The sequence below is a fragment of the Falco rusticolus genome, chromosome 7 (genome assembly GCF_015220075.1).
Source record: "Falco rusticolus isolate bFalRus1 chromosome 7, bFalRus1.pri, whole genome shotgun sequence".
Lineage (NCBI taxonomy): Eukaryota > Metazoa > Chordata > Aves > Falconiformes > Falconidae > Falco > Falco rusticolus.
Window position 1 is genome coordinate 72,579,129 of NC_051193.1, and position 25,615 is coordinate 72,604,743.

At 42.9% G+C, this 25,615-nt stretch overlaps 1 protein-coding gene across 2 annotated transcripts in view; it reads right to left on the reverse strand.

The window, feature by feature from the left end:
- The window catches only part of SPTBN5 (spectrin beta, non-erythrocytic 5), a 101,538-nt gene that overhangs the window by 59,772 nt on the left and 16,151 nt on the right, over window positions 1–25,615 (reverse strand). For both annotated transcript variants that reach the window (XM_037393666.1, XM_037393664.1), the window contains exons 13-34: window positions 25,335–25,535; window positions 23,961–24,167; window positions 22,603–22,794; window positions 21,712–21,864; window positions 20,259–20,389; window positions 19,074–19,325; window positions 18,405–18,692; window positions 17,516–17,762; window positions 16,546–16,685; window positions 15,457–15,556; window positions 14,530–14,700; window positions 14,273–14,437; window positions 13,305–13,531; window positions 12,545–12,731; window positions 11,080–11,280; window positions 9,808–9,924; window positions 9,053–9,216; window positions 7,311–7,443; window positions 6,366–6,511; window positions 5,514–5,628; window positions 3,479–3,589; window positions 2,159–2,338 (exon numbers count right to left, since the gene is read on the reverse strand). In XM_037393666.1, the coding sequence (XP_037249563.1) occupies window positions 2,159–2,338; window positions 3,479–3,589; window positions 5,514–5,628; window positions 6,366–6,511; window positions 7,311–7,443; window positions 9,053–9,216; window positions 9,808–9,924; window positions 11,080–11,280; window positions 12,545–12,731; window positions 13,305–13,531; window positions 14,273–14,437; window positions 14,530–14,700; window positions 15,457–15,556; window positions 16,546–16,685; window positions 17,516–17,762; window positions 18,405–18,692; window positions 19,074–19,325; window positions 20,259–20,389; window positions 21,712–21,864; window positions 22,603–22,794; window positions 23,961–24,167; window positions 25,335–25,535 (3,828 nt within the window). The remainder of the gene's footprint in view (window positions 1–2,158; window positions 2,339–3,478; window positions 3,590–5,513; window positions 5,629–6,365; window positions 6,512–7,310; window positions 7,444–9,052; window positions 9,217–9,807; window positions 9,925–11,079; window positions 11,281–12,544; window positions 12,732–13,304; window positions 13,532–14,272; window positions 14,438–14,529; window positions 14,701–15,456; window positions 15,557–16,545; window positions 16,686–17,515; window positions 17,763–18,404; window positions 18,693–19,073; window positions 19,326–20,258; window positions 20,390–21,711; window positions 21,865–22,602; window positions 22,795–23,960; window positions 24,168–25,334; window positions 25,536–25,615) is intronic.

Consider the following 25,615-nt stretch of genomic DNA (forward strand, 5'->3'; position numbering starts at 1 on the left):
CATTTCATGGGAACGCTTATTTGGTTTTGTTTCACTTCTTAATCTGTGCACAATTTCATAACAAAAAAGCCCCATGGATTGCATATGAACAACACTAATGAAAAATGTACACCAGCCAGCTGTGACTAACATCAAAATTTTGTGGACCTATTGGCACAGCTGAAAGAGGAAAGGGAGCAAAATTGCCTCGTGCTCAGCAGTTTGGGGAATGTTCTGCAGCAAAGCTGCTCTTACCTACCCTAGATCTACTGAGATTCTTACAGTCATTAGACATGGCTGTATAATCCTGCCTTGTCCCATCTGGGCAGAAAGATGAGCTTACCGAACTTGTGGAACCAGCTCTTCATTTCTTCAGGAATTATTGTCAGGAAAGGAGGTGAAAATTGAGAGGATCAGGAATACTTCTTGCCAGCAGACTGACATCAAAGAGACAGAGAGGTACCTGAGGCATAATCCCATCTAGGCATGTCCCTGAGAATACAGCCACCTGGCTCGGTCATTTTGTTTTATGATGTTAAGAAAGTGCCTTAATGACTGTGTAGCCCTCTATTAAGCACTGACAGATAGATTTATACATTTCTAAGGTGTTCATTGCTTGCAAATTTACCAATGAAGATGAAAGGACACTCTGCCAGACCAAGAAACAGGCTACAGATTTGCCGTTCAGATCACAAGATGCATCACAGACTTCAGCCAAAATGCAAACCAAAGGTATTTTGTATCGTTCCAGCAATAAAAAGAAAAAAGCATCCTCACCAACCAGGACATTTTCTATCTGAAGTCAATAGATAAATTTATGACATAAAGTTCTGAAATCAATCAATAACAAAGCAAACTGAGTGACTATGCTATAACAGATAAATCCACAAAGATCCATCTCCTGATGAAGCTGCCCCCAGGCTGAAGACTTCAAGAGTCTAATATATGTTAGAAGAATACATACTAGAAGAAGTTTGCCTTGTTCTTACTATCATTGCTAGGTACTGTCAGAAAGACAGTAGACAAATGAACCCTTCACCTACATCAGTAAAGCCACTCTAATTTTCCTTAGGTCATATTCTAAATTAATTTTATTTCCCCATCAACAATTCTGCACAAAATAGTGGATTCTTAACAGTTAAAAAAAGCACGCAACCAAACTCTCAAAAACCCAAAGTGCCATAAACTGGTTTGTGCCAAATGCTGGTTTGAACACTTTTAAGAGACTTAAAGTGGATTAGCCTAATTTGCAGAAGCCTCTTATGCTAACACAAAAGCATCACGTACACTCTATTGTGGTCTTGATACCAGCTCACAACCTTAAGACAAACACATGGAAAGCTTTTTTCCAGGTGAGCATACCCTGGATATTCTCTGCTTCCCAGCAAACATGGAAACAGAATGTGAACTACCACAGGTATCTTTAATTGAAGTTACACCTGGAATAGTTCAAGAATAAAAAAGACATACAAGTATTCTAGAAATCTACATTAGCAACTTCATGATAAAAGGGGGCATCCTTGCTGTTTTAGTAACTGCTCTTGCAGAACATCCAGCAATAATCTACTGATTTGCAGTAGTGTAGCTCAAGTGACTTCACTGAGAGCGACGTTTGCCAAGTATTCTGTGGCAAATCACAGCTCAGCAACCTACTGAGTCCTTTGGAGACAAAGCTACTGTGCATTGCAGATGGTACACTGATATATGCGTATCACTGTGGTTTAGCAACTGGAGAGGTTACTGCAAAGACCAGCGAGTTGTTGATACATTCCATGAAGTAAGTTAACTGAGGGTTACTGCACGCCCTGAGAGAGAGAACAAACTTCTAGCCATTATAAAAGGGAGTCTAACATCTGTTTTTATCACTCTTACTCAGTGGGAATTGCAGAGCTTTGAAAAGACTACCGCTACTCCTGCAAAGCGATGACAGTTTCTGACAACTATCAGTTATCCCATACACTGCCAGATACAAGCCTTCTTCCACACAGAAGGCAAAAGATCCATAGCCTCTAACACCCTTCTAAATAGCTGCAAGCACTGAAATACTTGATTAATAACACAGATACCACCTGCAGCCTTTTAAATCAACTTTGCAGCTTGGAACTATACACCTATGATTCACACACATTGAAAGCAGCTTTCCTCTGTGTACCAGTGGACAGAAGGCAGAAGTGCTTACATGTGCCTGAAACTGGTAAAGCTTGTATGCTTGTTCCAGAAGTTTCTTGCGCAGTGCCACTTTAAACTTTAGGGCCTTCCAGTTGGTCACTATCGCCTGCTGCTTTGCTTTCAGGTCTTCCACCTGCTTCTTTGAGCAATGGGTTAGAACATGATCTGCGGAGTGGATCAGCTCCTGCAGCTACACACAGGGACAAAAGAAGACAGTAAGAAAGAGAACCATAGAGATTCACGTAGTATCAGAAAAGTTGTAAGGGTTATGTTAATTGTACATGAAGCTACAATTCAAGTAACATTTTCTGATCTCATTTTTCTCATGCTAAACAAAAGCTTCCCTAATTTCAATTCAATGGAATAACAGTGACATCCAGTGTTTCCTAAGGCTCATCACAACAGTAATTTTTCAAATAGGCAGACAGATTTTGTTTCTCCTTTTTACCACATCATTTATTACATCTGTAATGTAAATAATATCTAACCATACTGTGTTTTCCCCAATGACCACACAGATTAACTGCGACTACATTCTCTTCATGCATATCTCATGATTTTTTACCTTTAAAAGTAACAAGCAGCTGGTGGGATTAACTCTAGCATTATTCGCCACAAGGCCAAGGCATGAGGCCACTGATATTACTGGGATAACTACTTAAGTAATGTCAATATAACACACACAGTGTTAACTATACCATTACATTTACTAAAAAGGATGAAAACTCATACTAGCGTTATTGGTCTAGTTGAAGCTAAGCAAATCTACACACAAGGAAACTGTTCTCATGAGCTGACACTTTTCACAAGTTTGTAAAATGAGCCCTATACTTCTTTCTCCCAGTCCAATACCTATCCCTCTAAACTTGTTGAAGATTCCAGACTGCCACCCCATCTTTCCTTCTACAATCCTCCATAGTCAAGCAATGCAATCTGTGTTCAATGAATATTCAGTTTCTCTGCACGTGCACCAGATTGTAGATTTTTCTTGTAATCGCCTGGAATGCTTTGAAGGCGGAGGTAAACATATCACAAAGCCTGGCATAATCATACATTTTAAACAGTGATCAAAAATATCCCTGTGAATCACTTCAGCAGCGTTCATTATACTATGTGCCTTATTTGTAAGGTTTTAAATGGCCTACTTTATCACTGTCATCAGACCTTGAACATATTAAAAAATCAGAAGGCTAAGGAAGATCCTTAGAGATTTCCAGTCTCTCACAGAGAACCTGTAATAATTTGGTTCACGATACCAAATTACTATTATGATTGTCTTGGGAACCTGAGTTTTGGCTACACATTAAAGACTACACATTACTTCCATTACCTGCTGATCATTCCCAGAGAGCTCATGCTCCAGGGCCACATGGTTTCGGAGCTGGGTTTGCACACCTCTCATGTCCTTAGCAACAACATCTGGAATACTTTTGGACTTCTCCTAGAAGGCAGAAATCAGAGAAAGCTTTGTTACTTTCTACTTCCAAGCAAAACACACTACAAGCCTGCTTGTGTAGTGCAACTCTTTCTGCAGTTAAGGACATCCTGGGTTACTCAACTATGACAGGGAAAAGGAAGCTGGAAAAATCTGTCCTAGTGCATCTTCCTAGTAATTCGGCTGTAAGTATCTTAGTGATTAAGCTAGCCAACCAGAGTGTGAGAGATGAAGGTTCAAGTCTTTCCTTGATCAGACAATACAGAAGAATCTCTTACAGACTCTGTGCTGGGAATCAATCTTGAACAGCTGCTGCAGTGACATATAGTGAATTCTTACAGTAGCATTATCAACCAACAGTTTCAGGGCATTCTCTGGGATACAGGTGGTCTGTCTTGTGAACATCTTTAGATAAAGATTTAGTTATACATGCTCAGGAAAGATTACTGTGAAGACGAGAGAAATGGAGAGACCGTCACATAAAAGGAGACTTAAACATTTACTTAGCTCAGCAAAGGTTCAGGGGGACTTAGCTGTTACAGAGACATGCACTGGGAACACAGCAAGCAAAAAGAAAAGGCACTTCAGCTGGAGGACAACACTGTTGCTAGAATAAAATTATCAGAAACTAGCTCCAGGTCAACTGAGGTGAAAATTAGAAGAACATTTCTAACCACTGGACAAGTACCTTTCTGTAACAGATTGACAGGCTGGTCTTGGGGTGCCAACAACTCCTGTAGGAAGAGATGCATGCTGTAGTTGCCTATGCTATGATGGTACTGGAGTTGGTGACTTAAGCAAAATCTTGTAGTGCTACGTTCCTATGAGAAATGGCTTTCCCTGGTAGACATCTAACCAGGGTACACAGGAAAGGATGGGCAAGATAACTGGATTGCTCTCCCACACAGTAGTGAAGCTTATTAACAAGATGTGACCCAAGAAGGTGTATTGGTTGCCAGGACCAGGCTCAGAATGGGGATAGACACAGTCAGTCTGTGTTTCTGAACTATCACTTGTCACTGCCACAGAATTAACTACTTCATCACTGAAGTTAAATATGCCCCAGGTTCTGAAAACCCCAGCCGGTATACAGTGGAATATTATGACATTTGATTTTCCATTCATAACAGGGAAAGAAAACAGGAACACCATAGCTGGGCAGGGCTGCCTCTGCCAGCACAAGCAAACAGAAAATCTACTGCATGTAACCTAACAAAGCTCTGCTGCCTTGCAAACACTGGAAGCTCTGCTGGATCACCACCTCCTGTACATATCTGCATTAGAGAAACCACACCGCTCTTTACAGCAAGGATGTGGTTTCTCTGTGAAATTCTTCAGGATGCTCAGATAAAACTGAGGGCTGAAGATTTGCATTGGGAGTTCTCCCCTCAGTTTTCACACTGGGACTGTTTGAAATTATGGCCAGTACTGGGAATTGAAATGAGAGGAAAATATTTTTGGCCCGTCTTTTCACATCGGGTCACATGATTGTCTGACAACCTTCCAAGGCTAACTATAACTATCACTGTAACGCAGACACCTTTCTCACAAGACAGTTCTTTCTTCAGTACATAAAGCTGATGGTTTACAAAGAACCACCACAGTGAGGCAGTAAACGGTTTCTTAGGCCTGATGACTGCAAACATTACTATATGCATTGCACTGTGGCCAACTCAGCTCAAGCCCCGGTTTTCTCAGCTCATCCCACAGAACAGCAACTCCAGCTGCACTTGGTTTCACCAATGGTTCTCATAAGGTGACCAGTCAGGCATCTAAGGATTTCCTAGGATTTTTTTTTTTAACATTTTTCCTAACATATAGGCTTCTTGCTGACATTAAGTCAGCAGTAAGCACACTGAGAATCATAATACTCCACAAATTAAGCTGAAATGAAGTTTGCATTATATGAGACTTTCCAATTATTTTTTACCTCAATATGGGACAGAGCATCTGTTAGATCTTGGTAACACTTGTGAATTGCCTCAGCATCTCTCAGATGCTCGCCTCGTAATCTGGTGGTCTCCAACAGCTCCTCCCAGGAGTTCCTACAAGGGAGGATGGGGAAAAGAACCACGTAAAACACTTAAACCAGGAGTAAAGGAGATCGACAGTCTGAAGAAAGACTAAAACCAAGACCTCCTCTGACTTTTTCATTCCTGCCATTAAATTCTCTTGGAGCAATTCCCTGCTGGGCAGCATGTCTCATACGTTACTCTGTCCATGTCCTCCTGTCTGCTCCAAGCACTTAAGCAGATGGTCCTATATAAGGGTGCCTCTCTCTAATTTACTTTTCAGGTGTTATATGCAGGACTTAAGAGAACTTATTCAGATCGTACTGTTTCTTTATGCTTCTCTTCTGGGTCATCTTGGGCTGATGTCAGACCTAAGAAGCTCAGAACATCTTAATGTTGTTCTGCAGAGCAGTCAGGGGATTCAAACTCAAAAATGAGAAGCAATAAAGCAGCAGCTAAATTCCTAGCCTTTCAGTTAGGTGATCCTGTTTCAAAGGACAAAGGAAGTTCACCCACCCCTTACTTATAAAGCACCTCTGATGCAATTTACAAGAAGGCAAATCAGCAAGCAGATAATGTCTGCATTTATAGTAGTCTATTTTTAAATGAGGCATGGCAGCAGCTCTGTATCAGCGAGCAAACCACATGTCTTGCAGTTAGAAAACTGGGAGGACATGCCTTATCCTTTTCTAATTCCTTGTCACTTCCTCATCCTCCTTAAAAGTGAATTGAAAGGATAACGTATTACAGAGCTAACACAAGTCTCTTACCTTAGCTCTTTCTGCTTCTGCCGAATTTCCCTGGACTCAAAATGTCCACAGTTCAGCAAATTGTCTGCCAGCTGCTGGCAAGCCACAACTCTTTTCCCAGCTGCTTCCAACTGGTGTCGGAACGTGTCATATTTGGCACAAAGTTGCTTTTGAAGGAAAAACAGCAGTAACAAAAAAGGCATTTTGAGTGGTCTCTTTTCCCAAACATACCTGCCCAGTTATCAGAGCATAGCCAAAAGACATATAATAAGCTGACTGTATTTGGAGACTGAGAAACTGCAGAGAATGACTGGATTTTACCACCAAAGACCATGAGGAGCTACAAGCTATTCGCAAAACATGAGGTTTGTGATGTGGATAGGAGGAAGAAACAATTACTAAGGATAAAAACAAACATTCAATGCAGAATTCAATTATTCTATCACTTGTTTTCACTTCATCAATGCAAATGTGTATTCAGTACTATAACTGGATAATGTAGTCTGGTTTTAAGATCTAGGACACAAGATATTTTGAAATTAATTATAAAAATGAGGATACTGAATGGCTATTGATTTCTAACAGGCTGACATTAGATTAGTCTCTGTGCCATGTGAAGACATGTAGCTGCAGATGTCTGTATATTAGAATTTATGATGAAAAAAATCCTTAACGGACACAACACTGAAATATCTGGTTATTAAAAATAGAAAGGAGCTGCTCTCTGGAGGTGCAGACATTTTACCATGCAGTTGTTCCACGCAGCTCGGCCCCCACAGTAACAGGATGTGTTAGGCAATGCTGCCTGCCTGTTGAGCCAATCCTCCCCACCCACTCTCCACCCTTTTCTCTTCCTGTCTCCCAGTTATTTACACTTACAAGTTTTCAAGGACAATCTTAGAATCCTTTTACGGTCTCATTATATAGAGTTTGGTTGATTTTTGATCTGTGACTCAAAAAACTCACCAAGACATGTTCATAATCATTTCCATAGTCTTCAGAGTCAGCTACTTGTTTCTGCTGAGTGATCCAGTCTTGCAGATCTTCATATTCTCGTAGAAACTCATGCAAGGCAAGAGTGTCATCCAGCTTCTTCCTTCTGTTGGGGGAAGGAGACAAGACAACACAATTAGACCAAGGGAATATAAAAGGAGGGCAATCAGTAACTTTATTCCTATTAATCCCCAAAACCTCTCACCATCAAGACTCACTCTCTTTAATGTAAGAGCTGACTTATTTCTCAAGATTGGAACTCAATCAGACTCATCGGCTGAGTTTCCCAGAAGAGCACTGTGCCTGCATGAGCTCTCTCCCTGGTTTGGGGTTTTGGGGTTTTTTTGGGGGGAATGTTTGGTTTTGGTTTTGTTTTTTTGTTTGGGTTTTTTTCTTCCCATGAGAATGTCCTTCTTTCCTGCCCCCCCCCCCCCACAAATCTGTCCTGATCTGTCTTTCAAAAAATAACTGCAGTACTTATGAAAATGAGAAGGCAACCTTTCTAATGGAGGATGGTGTGCCTGGAAGGCAAATGTTATGAAATCATTTTATGCAATTCTGCTCATATTTCTTGTTCAGCAAAATTACTGCAACCTGCTGCATATTTCTTAAAATCTGGAGTTTCTTACAATACAGCCTGACATGTTACAGGCCTTCCACAGTAAATAAAATATCAATATTCCATCTGCTAACACTGCCTGGCCATTATGCAAATGTTCCAGGAAAGATGAACGTGGCTTCCCTGTTTGCTTCACAAATGCTCTGATATCACAAGAGATGTAGCCTGATGAAAAAGTCCACCCTGGCAAGCAGAACGCAGATCAGAGGTACAAACCAAAGCACCAATAAGGCACCATGAGACCCAAATTAGCATTAAGCATGAATGAAAGCTAAACATCTCTGTGTTCAACACACAGAAACATTTTGATATTTCTCAATTAAGTGTTTATTTTTCTGATTTTCATTCACAGGTTTTTCTATTGATGCTTGGCATTTCCTCTAGGCTTAATTATTCTAGTATTCAGACTCATCTATACGTTATTCTGGTTGCAGAGCCCCATTCCTTTTCTGAGTGAAATATTTGTGGAGGAAAAACCTAAACTGTTCAGGCACTTTTTCCTTCCTGAGAACAAACCCGAAGTGTTTAAAAACCCCATGCACAAGCAAACTGTCCTGTTGTAAACATCTTAATGTAACAATAATAGAAAGGAAGGGAAATGAAAAGTAAACAACTCATTCAAGTGTAAAACCCTTCTTACATTAGTGCAGCCACCAGGCATAAAGATAAGTGTAACTGTGATTGTCTCCCTTCTGCTATGTAATAAGACATTTTCAAGCAATATTAAGGAAACCTTTTAAAAATATTTTTTTCATTTTGATAGCAGATTCCAAATACCACAAAGGCAAGTAAGAATCTGGCATCTCAAGTCACTTTACAGAAAGATGATGAAGGGCAAAGAGGAAATCTGGGGGCCTGAAATCCTTAATATGTAGCAAAACTCCAGAATAAAATGTAGAGTTCTTGCTTAGCAATAATGAAAAGCTCACAGGTGCACAGAACTAATACAGAAACAAGCAATTCCCTAAATACTTGAAAAAAAGAGGACATAATGGATATGATCTAAATTCCAGTGAGGTAACTGGAGATAATCCTTCATTGACTTCAGTGGGCTCTGCATCAAACCTAGTATCCAAGAGGCAGTTCTAGTTTATACCTCACTGCTGCTAGTTCTTGCAGCTCCTGGAGTCTTGAATGAACTTGCTCCTTTGGTGCATCAACCTCAACATACTGGATGGAGCCCACAAGAGAAAGAGTTTGGGCACTTTCACTCAGTTCTTTCATCATATTTTGGTAAATGGCAATCTCATGCTCCAGTGCCTGGCAGAGAAAAGAGTGGATGGAAAGTCAGTTGTTCAAGACACCCACTGTTTGAAATTCTGCACCCGCCTATGGTGTAATCATTGAGACATTAAGCAAGAGAAAATTTTTCTGGAAGCATGTGATGTTTCCAAAACTTGATCAACTTTAGATAACTCTCCAGCAAACTTCTTTTGAAAAAAAAAGTGTACCTAAATTCAAACAAATTAGGTGAACGAAGACAACTGGAATTTTGTGATGCATTATTAGGCAAAGTATTCCTGAAATTATACTCTATTTTCATCTTTGATTATAGGGGGAAAAAAAGCTTCTGCATGCATCTGTTGAGACTAGAAAGCAGGTATCAAATCATAGTCAGTTTTGGCCTCAGGAAAACAAGATGAGAATATTCACCATTCTCCTTTTTCCTCAAACTATATATTTTCCAACCAGATTAGTAAACTGCATTGATCTCTTCTGTCTATTCACATGTAGACATACATCAATGCAAAGTATCTTGTAGATGGCTGGACGCTTAAGTACCAAAAAACTTTACAACCACAGACAGACCAGAAGATCTAGCCTGTGTACAGAATTTAAGCAGAGAAATACCTTATGTTTCTTGAGCAGTTTCAGTGTTCCATCTTCATCCTTACCATAGTCCTTACTTGTTGCCAGGGGATGTTTTTCTGCTATCCAAGCCTCCAGGTCTGCAGTATTCATTAGAAACTATCAGTTAAAGAGAAGGTAAATTAGTTTCTACCTTAACTTTCAAAATAAGTAATTTTTTGGACCTAATAAATTCTAAATGGAGGGTGCACTGCAGGATTTACTGTGATCTTTTACTGAATAACAAATAAAGACTATTTAATCCCAAGAACTACTATTCCACGCTGTTCTGTGAAATCATATTAAGATGAAAGAGGCCACAGATGGAAGACTGTGGCAGGATAATTAAGGTGTTCTCCAGGCCTCAACGCTCTGGCAGTAAGTTTCAAGTTGTCTCACTTTCTTCACATCACTATCCTTACTTGAGACTTCCTTTACCTTATTCACTAAGGGTAGGGGCTAACTGTGTAATACCAGTGTGATATTTCTCATTCCCCTTCCTGATAAGTTTGAATCACCTATAAGAATCAGGCTTCATAAAGCTTGTAGTATGTATAGCTGTTGATAGACGGAGGAAGTAACAGAGAGATGATCAGCTTCCCCAATGAACATAGTTTAGGTGGGCCTATGAACTCTGTGCAAATGCTGTTTATGTCTGCAACAATGCATGTGTTATCTGAATAACTGCACTCCTACATGAGTCACTGATGACAGAAAACTTGGATCACTGAGATAAATACTTCATTCCTTTTTTTTTTTTTTAAACAAGCTAAACATAAATGTCCAGTATCCTGTTGAAAATAATAGTGCCAAAAGTCCTAACTCGCTCTGACAGTGAAAGAATGTTATCAATTTCTCATTATCATTTTGTTGTCTGCAACAGGTAAAGGTTGGATGGCACAAGAGATCCCTTCTTTACCAATTTCCTTGTCATAATTCTCCAGTCTGAAGGGCCACTTCAGGATCCATTGCATTACTTAAGTCAAAGCCTCAGGCTGTATAAAGATATTAAGAAAGGAGCTACAAGTAGGAGAAATGTGTTTTATACACAACCACGAGGGATGGGTACAGAGTCCAAGGCAGACCTCTAGGGCAGCAGGTCTAGATGGGGGCTGCATTCAGCTATGCAACCCAACCCTCCATTCTCATCAGTCTGGCCTCAAGCAACTGAAGTGGATACAAATCCCAGCAAAGCCGTTTTGTTAGTCGCGTTAAAACTTTGGTCCTCTTTTTTGTCTGAAGAAGCTACTGTGTAAGCACTGCTGTAATCTGTACCTCCTGGAAGCCAACTGAGTGCTGCAGCTGCTTCATCCTTTTCTCACAGGACTCCTCCAAGCCCTGCCAGGCAGTCACAAGCTCCTGGCATTTCTCACTTATTTTCTGAGCTGATGGATGCTGGCCTACAACCATTGTTCTTCCTTTATTCAGGACCCGCTGGACTTGCTGTTTGTGGGCATTCACTTCTGCCTGCAGTTCCTGGGAATGACATAAAAGAAAAAAATAGGAATATAGGAAGGGTATGCGAGGACAAAGAAATTCTGTGTGGTCCTCGTCCTAAGCAAAGCTGGCAGCTTGTGACAGTGGGCAGAGTATATAGCTAGTGGACACAAGGACTGTCTGTTTCTACAACAGCTGCAGCCTCAGCCACCAGTCTCAGCCCTGCTTGTAAAATGCTCTGCTCTTGTGCTGCCATTGAGGGAGGAGCTAAGAGTCTGTTTGAAATTCTGTGGCAGCAGACATCCCTTAACTTCCCTACACCCTCAGCATTACTGAAGTCCTCAGCCTGGTGCTCTGGCCTGGTCCTACCCCTTCTCCTTACCCCTTCCCCTGCCCAGCAGCCGGGGAGGTTTGGGAGATGGAGCAGGACAAGGGATGAGACACAAAGCTGAGGGTTTCAGAAGAGTGTTGAGCTGCTGATGGGAAAATAAAATATCCCAGAAGACGAATGGGCTGGAGAAAGATGGGAAGAGAGACATTTGTCAACAGTACCATGAAAATCATTAGATTCCTGCTCCATAAAGCCTCCCAGCTGCTCTTACAAACTTTCTCATGGAACTTGCAATCTAAGTGCTGCAAAATCCAGTGTTGTCTGTGGCGCAGGGCAGCCCTGAGGTGCCCCTCGGGTGGTAGGAACTGCTACAAAGAATCAGACTCTCTAGAAATCAGTGTTAACCTGTCTTTATAAATATGTTGACTGCAGCTTGTTCAAAGCATTTTACAAGCAGTACAGAACTAAAATAAACATTAAATGGCTGTTATATGCTCTCCTAGAGTCTAGCATGCACAAACCTCAAGACTGCATGTATAATGAAGCAGTAAGCAGAGAACCAAAATAGGATGTATAACAGTCAAAGTATCCAACCTAGATCAACTCACAAAGCAAAACAATTGGGTTTTTCTATTTAGTGTCAGGTATACCAGCTTTCCATCCACTTCTAATGGGAAAAGCTACAAAATTTCTCAGACTACTACTGCAAAATACGACAAACTTTGCAGTTACCACAGGAATTTCATGTTTGCTCTGCAAATCATCACACTTCTGACTTGTCTCAATCAACTGGAACCATTTTAGCTGGGCAAGCGCCACAATCAGTGAATGTACTCATTGGAAGTGTGGCAATCCACTTTGCTTGCAATGACCTTCCTGAAGGTAAAGGAGAATTGCGTAGGTGCTGGTTTGCAGGCTGAGGTGAAAGGCAACATGCCAACATGCTGTAATACACTTCATTAAAGGAGTTACCTTGTGTTTTTGCAACAGGCTTTGAGCCACATCCAAGGACCTCCCACAGTTGGTGGAATGGGCAATAGGCAATCGTTCATTAATCCAGTTCAGTTCCATGTCATGATAATGGTAGAACTCGTAGAGATTCACTGCAGCTTCCAGCGACTTCTGCCTCTTATCAAGAGGTGCTTGCAAAGACTCAAACCTAGGGGCCACCAATTAAATGTATATTAAAACAAAGTTTTATCCTGATTCAGCCAAGGGAATTAGGCTTTGATACCACTGTAAAGATTAGAAAACACTGGACAACTCTTTGCAATTAAATGTCAATGGTTAGTGCTGGATGCCCATACAAGAATTCGTTCTCCAGAAGGCTACTTTTGGCAAGGAGACTTATACGGTAACACTAGACATAAGCTGAGGAAAAGTGATTTACACTTTTGAAGTCCTAGGCTTGTCCTGTGATGTTTTAAAGAACTAGTCACTACTGAATGCTGGATCACTGCACCTCCTAGAAAGCTCTGGGTGACCTATGGATAAGCAGAGGACTAGAGGAGGAGTGCAGCAGGCAAGAAGCAAGGTCCAGTAATAAAGGTTTAGGCAGGTCAACAGGCAGCTGTGTAGGTGCAGATCAAAACACAGTTGTGGTACAACCAGGGAGAAAAATCATCCCTCAGTATGGGTTAAACCTAATCAACTGAAAGGCATTTTCTAGAAGGTAGAACAAAAAATTCTATTTGTCACAAGGGATGGAGACAAAAAGAGAGTGGCATCTCACCTTTTCAGATATTTCTGTGTTTCATCCAGAATCCTCTGGGAGTCAAAGTGATTGGTGGCCATATTCCTTGCATGAGATACAACAGAGTTCATTTTCTCTGCCAGTTCACGTGTCTCATTTTCCAGCTGTCTGTGCTGCTTGAGCAGATCACGGCTGGAGCGTAAATCATGGCCTGTCTCAGATTCCTGAAGAACTTTCTCGATTTTCTCTATCTTCTTTTTGGCATCCTGCCAGGAAAAATTACAGCACACTCATACTGACCTTTCAACATCATTTTCTTTCACTCGGCACCTCCTATGACAGCTTCCTGGACACAATTTTTAAATCCATATGTCGTTTCTCGGTAACATGATGGCCAGGTACCTCTAAGAGGCATCTCATGGAAGTATTTTGTTTTGCTCGCTATTTTGGAGCACTCTTCTCTCCAAGACACTAATGCACATTGCTAAAAACAGTCTCTTTGAACTATCTTCAGTGACCTAATACCAAACAATCAAACAATATCCAAAGGCTTCAGACGGTAGCTACAACACAACAGCAGTCCTATGACATACTGGTACCTAAACAGCTTCACAGCACATTGTTCCTCTTATACAATTCGCCTGGATGACAATGGACTGAACACAGTGCCATGCTGCCAGCCTCTGAACTGACTCCAAGCAAGCGTTTATGTTTGCACAGCACTGACCCATGCAGAGAGTTCTGTTTGTTTTCCCAGTACAGGGTGGCCGGAGAGTTCAACAGCTTTGTGGCCTGGTGCGGTGCTGGCACTGCTACCCTGCTCATAGCTTTGGAGTGAACTTGGTCAGCGTTACATTGGGGTTTCTCTGCTGAGTCTGCAGAGAAAATGGACACCTTAAAATACACATTTTTCTCAATGGTATTCTGCACTTTTTTGTAAGGACCACACAACAGAGGAACCAGGCTCCTAGGCCATTCCTCCCCTCTGTTCCCCATCACCTCCTCACCTGGAGCAGTTCCATGAGCTGTTCTTGCTGCCCAGCTTGTCTCAGCTTGTCGCCTCTCTCTATCATCTTGCCATACAACTCCTTCCACTTCTTTTGAAGCTCTGACATCTTCTCCTGGATAGAAGTTGCAGCATAATGGTTGCCTTGAATCAGTTGACTTCCTTTCTGAAGAAACATGGCACATCATTTTGTTGAGCAAATCATCATCTATGAAATCTGTGACAAGATGGAAAATTTGCCTCCAAAACTGCCTTCACCTTTATCAGTGTGGTGAAGTGCTCCTCATTAGCCATCATTTCCTTCTCAGCAGCCTCATGCCACTTCAGTTTGCGTAGAACATTTGTTGGATCGCGATAGGATTCATCTGATGCAATCTTATACTTCTCTTCCATCCATATCAAAAGCTCTGCAGCGTCACGATTAAACTCCTTAGAGAAAGAAACAGGATTTATATCAATTTAACTTATGATTCTGTGTGGGTGTACAGTGCAATCCTTGCTGTTAGGATCAAGCCTGATTTTTTTCCCCTAAAAAACCCTGTACATTTATAGATTTATAGAAAAATATTTATGTATGTGTGAATATATATATAAAATGTGTAACATGTATTTTATGCTTTCCTGTAAAAGTTGTTCTACATTACCAAAATTCTTAATTGAAGACGTATGATCTTGAACCACTGACTAGTTTTTAAGCCCTTGGAGTAGTATCTCTTTGTCTCTTTTTTACCACTTTTACTGATCTGTTGCCTCTAATTGTCAGTGAAGGTTTTCATTTTTGATAGACTATCATCCGTAATTGTCCAATCCTCCAGTACAACTTTGTATCCCAGCACTGGAAGCTAAATTTGGTGTCAAAAGTACAGTTACAGGAAGTAACTGTGCCAAATTATTAACAATAATATGTAATGAACAGAATAAACTTATCCAGCAGATGAAACATTCTGTTCATATTTTTCATTCGGTATCTCCAGTTTTGTTTTGGAATTTTGCTATGGTCACGGCTTTGAAGATTCATCATCAGTGTATCACTGGCTCCCTGGAGATTGAAATCCTGTCTCATAGCCAAAGAGAAAGTGAGCTGCAGTAGGAATGTTGAGCATTTTGAGATTTGTCCCATGTTAAGGCAAAGGGTAAAAATACTTCGCACACAACTGAGCAAATTTGCAGTATTAGTTCTTTTACCTGCAGCTGTAGGGAATCCAACAACCTCCGTTTTTTCTTGTCATTGCTTTGTATCAGCCGCTCCCACCTTTGCTGGAGAGTGACCATTCTCTCTTCAATACTACCAAGAAAAACAGGAAATCCAATGCAGTACTAGTCATACTGCTTCCCCTTGGTTGTACTGTAGTCATGACTATGATATAAAGGGTGTCTAGTTCAACACCTCTGTTGACAGGAGGAAGGGATAGATGGCCCTGTCCCATGACCATGCTGGGCTCACCTGGAAAGCAGTGAGCACTTGCCAGCTGCGCTGGATTTTCCTTTTGTACGGCTGAGTTACATTAGTGAACTGCAGTCATGTATGCGTGACTGTAACACCCAGACCTTCCTCTTTCCCAAATACTCCACTCTGATTAATAATTTTCTCTGTGATGTAAATGCAATGAGGCTCTGAAATGGCCTTCTAACGGTGGTAGTGGTGGCAAGAAATCAGATTTTAAGAGCAGTTTTGCAGGTTTGTGGAGGAATTTTGAAGACATTATCACCAGTGATCACAAGAACATGGTCTTTTTGACCCAAGAGGCTCAACTCTGAACCTATCTTTCTAATTCTTGTTTATACAGAGGCCCCCTTACTAGATGCTAGTGGCTCTAGCAGAGTAAAGGAATTAGATGACAGTTCAGCTTCAACAAAAACAAGAAGGAGCTACTCCTGATGACTTATTTTCTCGTGAAGTTTCTGTAATTTTTTAACAGAAAACATTAATTCTAATATGTGATACCGATAAATGAAGGAAAATCTGTTTCATGTCGGCATTTAATGAGTTTACATTAAAGAAATTTTAACACTCTATGTAATTTATGATACAAGGTGAATTATTCTAGCATTCTGTCAAATGCCACTTCTAACCTAAAGCATTTAGCTTATTTTTCCTGAGAGCATAGGAAGTCTGTATCTTTCTGAAAAAAAAAATTTAAAAAATCCTTTTTTCCCCCTTCACCCAGCAGATCACAGCTTGTAGGTCAACTAAATCCTGGCTCTGAGAAAGTTTTTCAGCTCACCCTAATCACACTGGATCAATTAAAGCTAAATAAAAGAGTTTGGACTCACATGTGAGAAGCGAAGTGCCTGCTCTCTATTAGGTTCATCCCATTTTCATTAAGTGCTTCAACTCGTCTCTTCAGTGCCATTAGCAGTTGTTCAAATTCCCAATGTTGCTTCAGTAGGCTTCGAGCAGCATCTACATGATCCTGCATTTTAAGAAAGAAATTTTGATCAAGTCTTTTCTTAGTTGTGTTGTTTCTGTAGCAATGAAAAGTAATCCTGGACCTTATTTTCCCTCATCTCTTTCAGGCAGGAGATACACAGTACATTTTGCATGTCCCTAAGGATGTTCAGGGCCACAAACAAGCAGTTGGTGTTTGTATCATATCTGGTTCCTCTGTTTTGTTTCCATTATGATTCCATTTTCACCTTTTAAGAAAATCTGCATTCTGAATTTATGCCAGCACTCTGGCACATCTAAGGACATGCAATACAAAAAGCCATAACTACGTATTATCCCATCCAGTTGACCCAAAAGCACTGAAGTTTCAGCTGAAAACAGAAAAGATGACACAACCTCCTCCTTCGCTGATCTTATGAATATTGCCTGCATTTGTTTTTTCCTTCATTTGCTTTAACGTTCTTAAAATACTCAATAAAGAGAAAAAGCTTTGTTTTTTAAAAGTCATGTTTTTACTTCACACAAAAAAAAATATGTTCAAGCTGAACCTTTTTTTTAATGGTTAGCCACCAAACGAACGAGGCAATTGTATATAAACCATCTGACACGTACAAACACATCGACAAATCACAACTCTAGCTGTTTTTAAATTTTTTTTCTGAGATACAATGAGCTTTGCTCTCATTAAGATAAGTAAGAACATAAGAACACTAATAAGAACCTGAAAGTCTAGCTTCCAAGTACTAAAATTCCGTGACCATAAGAATGAGGAAACAGATCTAATTAAGAAATTTGCTGCTACTCCCTGGATGGGAAGATGAAGTAGGAGAAAATAAAATCAGCTGCTGTACATACCCCAAGGCCATCCCCCCTGAGAAAGGCCTCATGGCCAGAGAGGGCTGCATTGATACGGTCTCCCTCCCTATTGAACTTCTGCAATTCCAGGCTGTCCTGCAGCTTTTTCCGTTGCTGTTCCCACATTTTCTCCAGCTCTTTGTACTCCTTGGCAAGCCTCTCCATGGACTGGTAGACATCTACGGTCCTCCCGTTACTGGGTTTTTGGTGGATTACTTTGCCCCCTAGCTCTTCCAGCTGCACAAATCTTCCCAGAGCCAAAAAAAAAAAAGTGAGACCTCACTGCATGAAGGAATTATGAATCCTCATTCATCACAGCTCTTTGCTCCCTTGGCAGTGCCTAGACATTAGCTTCCCCCCCTCTCTTTCCCTCCTTTCCTGCTAGCCATTGATGTGCACTACAAAGTGCAGCTGGCTGTTTGCTCAGGGATACATGCTGGAGGCAGCAGCGAGGTTTCCCCATTTGGACCAAAGGTCCATATAAGCAGGCTTTCCCATGGGGAGGAGGACCAACAGTATCTGGAGCTTCGTAACAGTGCAGAAGGAGATCGGAAGATGATGGCAACTGGAAGCATAAGGCCTGAGAGGAGAAGGACTGGGGCAACTAAAAGTGCAGATGGTACTATCCAAGCATGTCAGGAGAGCTTGTGGAGTACTACTCCAAACATACAGCTCCTCCTTCTCCCTCCATCAGCCATCAGGGTAAGTACGCAAAATCTGAATGGATTTTGTGTTTCAAAGTTTCTTTTTGACACTGTTACAAAAGCACCTGAATAAACTCTCACTGTCACTTTCATATACAATTTATGTACATTATAGACAGGTTTCGTTTTCACAGTACTGTTGTCGTTATCACCCCACTCTGCCCACACTGACAGAATCTGTCTACCTTTCTTTCTGAGACCTAATTTCTTTCAGCAGGTCCTGATGTTCCTTCAGCAATTGCTCTGCAGAAACCACATCCACACCCATTTCTTCACTGCTCAGTTTCTCCCGAATGCCTTCTGCCCACAGCAAGAGCCTGCAGCTTTCTTGCAGGAAGGACTGTTGATCCTGGGCCTGCTGCAGAATGTTCCAGTTCTTTTGGATCTCCATCCTGAGCTTTGTCAGGAGCCTCTCCATGTTCTCCACCTGCTCAGTGATGGCCCTGCTCTCCGCAGGGTTAGTGTCCTTAATCCTACAAGAGGAAATAAAATACACTCAACTGGATGAACCCTTCAGGCATTTAGAGACTCTTTAAAAGGAATGGATTTGGATATTTACACTTCCATCAACAAGAAAGTCTGTGAAGGCAACAAATGTTCCACAAAAGCAAGAAATACCAGTGAGAATATGGTGTAATGCAGAAAGTGCATCCCTGTGAAAGCCTCTACTAACACTGTTGTGATTCAATGATTCATTCCCATTGTGAATGCACAGAAAACTTAAGGCAAGTCAGTTCTTCACGTTGCTAGAAAAAGAAACTTCACAAGCTGCTCATTCTCTTTATAGCCATAATTTACAACATGATCTTAGAGAACTAGCAAAGAATATGGAAACAAAGAGCAGGTTTCCTTACGATTTTGCAACACTCCTCAAGTATTCAATTTTCCTCTCAATCACCAGGACCTCTCTTCGAACTGTAGACAGTTTACGCTTGTCTGATTCCAGCCCAGCAGGTGAGTTCCCTAGTTCCAGACCCCCGAGTTGGACCATCTTGTCTTGCAGAAGTACTCCTACGCTCTGACAGTCCTGAAGAAATGTCCTCACATCAGCCACTCCAATCAGCTCGGAGCCCTTCTCCTCCTTGAGAGTTTCCATGCGTTCCCACCTGGGAGAGGAATAACCCGATTACTTGCATCTTGCCTCAGCCACTACCCCAAAACTTGCCTTCACCTAGAAGAGCAGATTCAATGTACAGCCTTTGTCATACATGAGCTATATCCTTTTTCCATTCAGAAAAACTCTCGTATAAAGATTACAGCAGGACTCCAGTGGGCTGAGGGGGTGAACACTAGCACTGCTCCACAGCCTCAAAGTTCATCTCAGTGCCATCTCAAGCAAGGGGACCCCGTTCAGGTGACCAGAACACACGGGACATGATGCAAATAAACAATAGTGGTCAAAATGAGGACCCGGCTGTGCCTCTTGGCCCTAGCTCAGTGGCACGGTGCCGGGAGCATGCACACAATAGGTACTAAATACACTTGGTGAAGTCAAACAGGGTTTCAGTCCCGCTCCATAGCTGTGAAAGGCACCCTCACCCTGGTGTTTAAGGAACAAAATCAGATGCTACGGTGCAATACAGATGGAACTGCTCTGAATCCATCACTGCTGCCCGGGGGCAGATTCACACCCCGCTTCAGCACACACCCACGCGAACTGCTGCAGTTTAAATACCTGTGCGGGCCCAGAAGCAGCCCCCGCTCCTGGAGGCAGCCGGGCGGCGGGGCACTCACCTCGGGCCCCGGCCACCGGCCCCGCTCGCTCCCGCTGCGGCGGCTGCCCTGCGTGCGGCGGCGCCTCTCCTCACCCCCGGCGGCCCGGCCCGGCCCGGCCCGGCCCGCGCCGCCACCGGCCCTCCCGCTCAGGCCGCGGCCCGGCGGGGACGCGCTGCCCCGGGCTGCCCCCGGCCCCGGGCCCCTCTGTGGGCGCCAGCCGCCCCGGGCGCCCCGTGGGACGGTGGCTCCGCGGGGCCAGACCGGGCCAGACCGGGCCGCTCCGCACCCGCCCGCAGCGCCCTGGTGACCGGCAGAGCCTTTACCTGCGGGCGATCGTTTCCAGCCAGATCCGGATCTGGGGATATTTGCTGGGACTGGCCTGCCCGTACTTCACAGCCAAGTCCTCGATCTCTCCCAGCCGGCCTTTGCCCGCAGCCAGTTCCACTAGAAAATTCTAAAATAGAAAAGATACAGGAACGCAGAGCCTGGGGGTGCTTTCTGGGCACGCAACTGTTAATAACGCGCGGCATGGCCCGGCTCCCGCGCTCACAGCCGCCCCCCGGCCCGCCCGCGGCCTCCTGCAGCCGGCGGCTTGCCACACCGTGCACCCCGCACCCTGCGCCCTGCACCAACCACCGCACCCTGCGCCCTGCACCGTGCACCCTGCACCAACCACCGCACCGTGCACCCTGCACCAACCACCTTGCACCACACTGCGCACTACACCCCGTGCACCACATCATGCACCAGACTGTGAACCACACTGTGCACCACACCGTGCACCCTGCACCACATCATGCACCAGACCACACCGTGCACCACACTGTGCACCACACCACACCGTGCACCTTGCACTACATTGTGCACCAGACTGTGCACCACACCACATGTGCACTGTGCACCGCACCACGCCGTGCACCACACCACACATGCACCATGCGCCACACCACACTGTGTACCGTACACATCACTACGTGCATTACACTGTGCACAGCACTGTGCACCACACCACATGTGCACTGTGCACCACACCGTGTACCACACCACACTGTGCACCATGCACATCATGCAGCACACCATGCACCACACCACACCGTGCACCACACCATGCACCACAACACACCATGCACTGTGCACCACACCATGCACCACACCACACTGTGTACCGCACCATGCACCACACCACACTGTGCACCATGCACCACACTGTGCACCACACCACACTGTGCACCGTGCACCACATCGTGGACCACACCGTGCACCACACCACACTATACTGTGCACCACACCGTGAACCACACCATGCACCACACTGTGCACCACACCACACTATACTGTGCACCACACCGTGCACCACACCACACCATGCACTGTGCACCACACCATGCAGCACACCACACCATGCAGCGCAGCATACCATGCACCACACCACAGCATGCACTGTGAACCACACCATGCACCACACCATGCCATCCCCTCCGCTGGCACACAGCATGCCATCTTCCCATCATCTGGCATTTTTCTTCACGTGGTATGAGATAAACCATAACAAAAGTCCTTTTGTACTGTGATACAAAAGGAGAGGTTGAAGGGACATAATTACATTGGCTTCAATAAGCCTGGCATAGTTTATATGAAAGAAATATCTGATCTATACATGATTCCGTATGATGAAATGAATGAAAAGACTCTCACAACTGCATTTCCCAACTTTCATCTAGTGTCCCAAGGGCAATCCAATTAATCCTGTGATCTGTGAGCAGGGAAAAGGGGTACCTGGTATTTCTGCTGCATGACCTCTACGTTGTCTGCTTGAGGCTGGAGAGTCCGGAAGATGTTCTCTTTGTCCTTCATCCATGACTGAAATTCTTCACAGGAGCTACAGAAGCGGTAATATCCAATCATCTCCTCCAGAGCCTTTTTTCTGTCCTGTAAGACAGATGAAGACTTAGGTATTGTTGTAATAACTCCTTGCTGTTTGAAGGGGGGGGGGAATCCTTGCATTTAAACTACACTACCCAGTTGGTAGCTTAGCAGCTTAGCGTTTTTGCCAGACTGCTGAAAGAGAACAAACGTGTTAACTTAAGATCACAGTTCTTCTTCCCAGAGCAACAGCGGTTTAAAGGCGTAAGAGAAGCAGCTGGAGAGCGCTCAGCCCCGGCAGGCCGCCAGCTGCTGGCAGAGCAGTCACCTCAGTCCCCTCAGCAGCATGCAAGTCCCACACAACATGGTTTTGTTGGTCCTTGGGGCAAGACTGTGGCAGGTGGGAGTGAAAAGTAATAATTGGAGACTGCAGATTATGCTTCGGGTTTTTTGGCTTGATGTTGGTTTTGTTTGTTCTGTTGTTATTATTATTCTCTGGTATCAGGTAAAACAGCCCAAAGATTTAGGAGCTGCAGCAAACAAACATTAGGGAAAGAAAAGATTACACAGAAGAATCCAGTCTTCATCACTTAAAAAGACTAGAAGGTAAATGGGAAGTTTGCCAACATAAAATACATTTTGATACCAAACTGCAATGATATTCTCAAACCTTGCAGTCCTACAGGATTGAGGCACGTTATTAAACTGAAAAGCAGGAGCCAGCACCGCACTTTAACCTCACTTAGCTTTGCTTTGGACTTGACTGGTTTTGTGAACTGCAAAGCACAGGAGGAGATACTATACCTCAGCCATGCTCTGTAGATTTTCATAAAGTGAATCTATTTCGTCTTGGGTCTTCCTGATATTCTCTGGAAGAAAATGAACATCTGGACTGGCAGTTCCAGGGAATGCAGTTTCAGATGTTGCGCAGGTTCGACTGAACAGCAGCTTTGCTGTCTTTTGATTTAAGTTACTTGGGGCTTCCGTCTTCACTATCTGTTAAGTAAAATTTAAGAGAATCAGTGGGTGAATACTCCTGATCCAGATAAAAATTTCACATGTAAGGAAAATTTGGCCTTGCTAGTTCAAACCACAGCATTCTGACCCTTTAAACAAAACATTTCCAGTATTTGTTTGAGTCAGTTTCCTTTGTTTTATTCTGAAAGAATAAACTAAATAACTGAAAAACATTTTAGTTTTGTTTGAAGAAGTTTCATTTAGCTCACATTAAAATATATTGATTCAGTAAAAATTTTCATTTTCTGCCCACATCAAGGTTGTTTGGGGTTTGTTTTGTAAAATTCTTAAAATTGCCAACAAAACAGGGAATCAACTATGCCCACAGTTCTGTTTGTAGTGATGATTTAGTACCTGAACATTTCCAATTTCAAAGCCTGTGAGTGCCCTAGTGAATAAATGCTTTTATTTGCACATCAATACTTTCTTGTCAGATTCTTTTTCATGTTAATAACAAAGCAATAAAACTTCTGTTCCAATAAAAATTAATGTTGGAACGATCAAGGTAAAGGAAAGACCCAAAATGGTGCTCATAGCTCTCAGACAGGTTTAGCTAAACGTTGAGTGACCATAGAACTCTGAAAGAAACAAGCTATGCAATGTGTCACTCATCTCCCCTGAATTCTGTTGTCAAATGAGCTGATTCAAGTCAAAAGTTCCCCTTCCAGTCAGCGGAACAGAGGGGCATCTGCAGATGTCGACTTCACCTCATGCGTCTTAAACACCTATCCTGGGATGGCACGAATTGCTCCTGGAGCTGTGGGATGGTTCATCACTACGTTGGGATGCAGAAAGAATTTGTAAAGATGTTTAGATTAAATGTCTGCCTTTCAAAGCTGATTTAAATTAATACTGTTATGCAAATAGAGTGAGAAGGTATTTGTGAGGACTGGTAGAGGGAACTAATGTAGACAAATACATTTCTAGCATTTCACAGAACACTCACTAGGTGAGCTACAACTGGCCAATGAATTTCTTTGTCATCTAAAAATCTGCCTCAATTCTCACTTAAAATTTCTTCTGGATTAAAAACCCCTGCTCTTGTTTAGGTCATTTGGAATATCCTAGTCTGGAAAAATCAAAACATTTTACACATTTCATTTACATGCTTTAGCAAAATGTGACTAAATCCCTCATCCACTTACCGCAGCTGGAGCTTGCCCTGCTGCAATGTCAGCCTGCTCTTTCAGGCGTCTCATCTCAGAGGAGTAGGCTGCGATCTCCTTCTCCAGGCGCAAGTGACGATGCAACAGCGCTTCGGCACTCGACTCATCTTTTCCGTAGTCCTTGCTGGCCAGAAGGGGCTGCCTTTCTCGCAGCCATGAATTTGCTTCATTGATGTCAGCAAAGTACTGAAGGAACACAGGGAAGAAAACACTTGGATTCATCCTGAAAGTATCATATTCATCTCCTTCCTCTTTTGAACATTATTAATAAGAAGAAACGCTATTAGGTCTATAGCTATAAGGTTATTTCCAGGTATTGTGAAAGCTATGAATAAGGTAGCTTTAAATTCATGATGTATTTCATGATCACATCAAGCACAGGTAATTCACAGAATCACAGTGAGTAAACAGATTCAATAATTGCCTATCTAACTCTTTTAAAAACTAACTAAAACTTTACGGTGCTTAATAGCAGTGGTAAAAAGAACCTACTAAGTATGATGTTGGTAGGCACCACGTAATTCCAACAGATATTTTCTAAAAGTTCTAAGGAATAGTCCGAGAATGAACAATGAACTCAATCTACAAAAAAAATGTTTCTTTTTTTTCCCAGAATTTGCAGACTGCCTGGCTATGGTTGTAAAAAAGCAAAACACGATTGAGATCTAGAATAAAGGTACAACAGAAAAAAAAAAGAAAACCTATTATAGTGAAAGAAAAAGAAGAACTAAAACACCATAATGATGTTAAACTTAAGAGAGAATTTGGACTTTGTCAAGAACAAAGCTGTTAAGTTTGGTCAGGCATCTCATGGGAACAACAGACAGAGCAAAGAACTTTAGGAGAAGGAGAGTAAGTATACCTGAGATAACGTTACGTGATTTATGAAGGCTGCTGTTTGTGAGAGCTTTTTATTTGCAGATGTGTGAATGTTTGTAGGTGCAAAAGTGTAAATCAGAATGGCAGTGGCAAACATTTCCCAGGCTTTGAGAAGTTCATGGTTGACCCAAGTCTTACGGACGTTTTTTTCATTGTTGCTTTTTGGTCGAGGTTTTTTTCATGTTAGAAAAATGTCACACAGCTACCCAGATCCCACCCGCAGAAAAGACTCTGCATTAGCACTACTACGTGAGCTATTTCCATTAACGTTTTTAACTTAGTGCAACTCCCAGCTGCTCCAATCTTCTGCCTGGCTGGTTTGCAGGAGGATTGAGACTCTGCTGCTGGAGATCTTTTTGAAGGTTGACACCTGAAGGCTTCCTGCCACTGTTGCCCTGCACTGTGGGGGCATGGGGCAGATCTGAGCCACATCCATGTCCCCCATACCGTGCACCGCAGCACAGCCCTGCTTACCTGTTTGATGAGAGCAGCTGCTTGCAGGCGGCTTTTGCGATCAGCCACCTCATCTTGGAGCTTCTGCCACAATTTCTGGAGGTTGTCTGTCTGCCTCAGAATGTCCTCCTGGCGTGCAGGGTTCTTCTGGCTCAACTCCCAGCCCCTCCTCATCACATCCGTACACACGGCCCTGTGGGAATTGCACTCCGCTTCCAGAGCCTAGCAGAAGGATGGGAGACATGTCAGCATAACTCACTCCCCCCCAGCTGAGAGCAAAGAGGGGGGCCGATTCTGGGCCT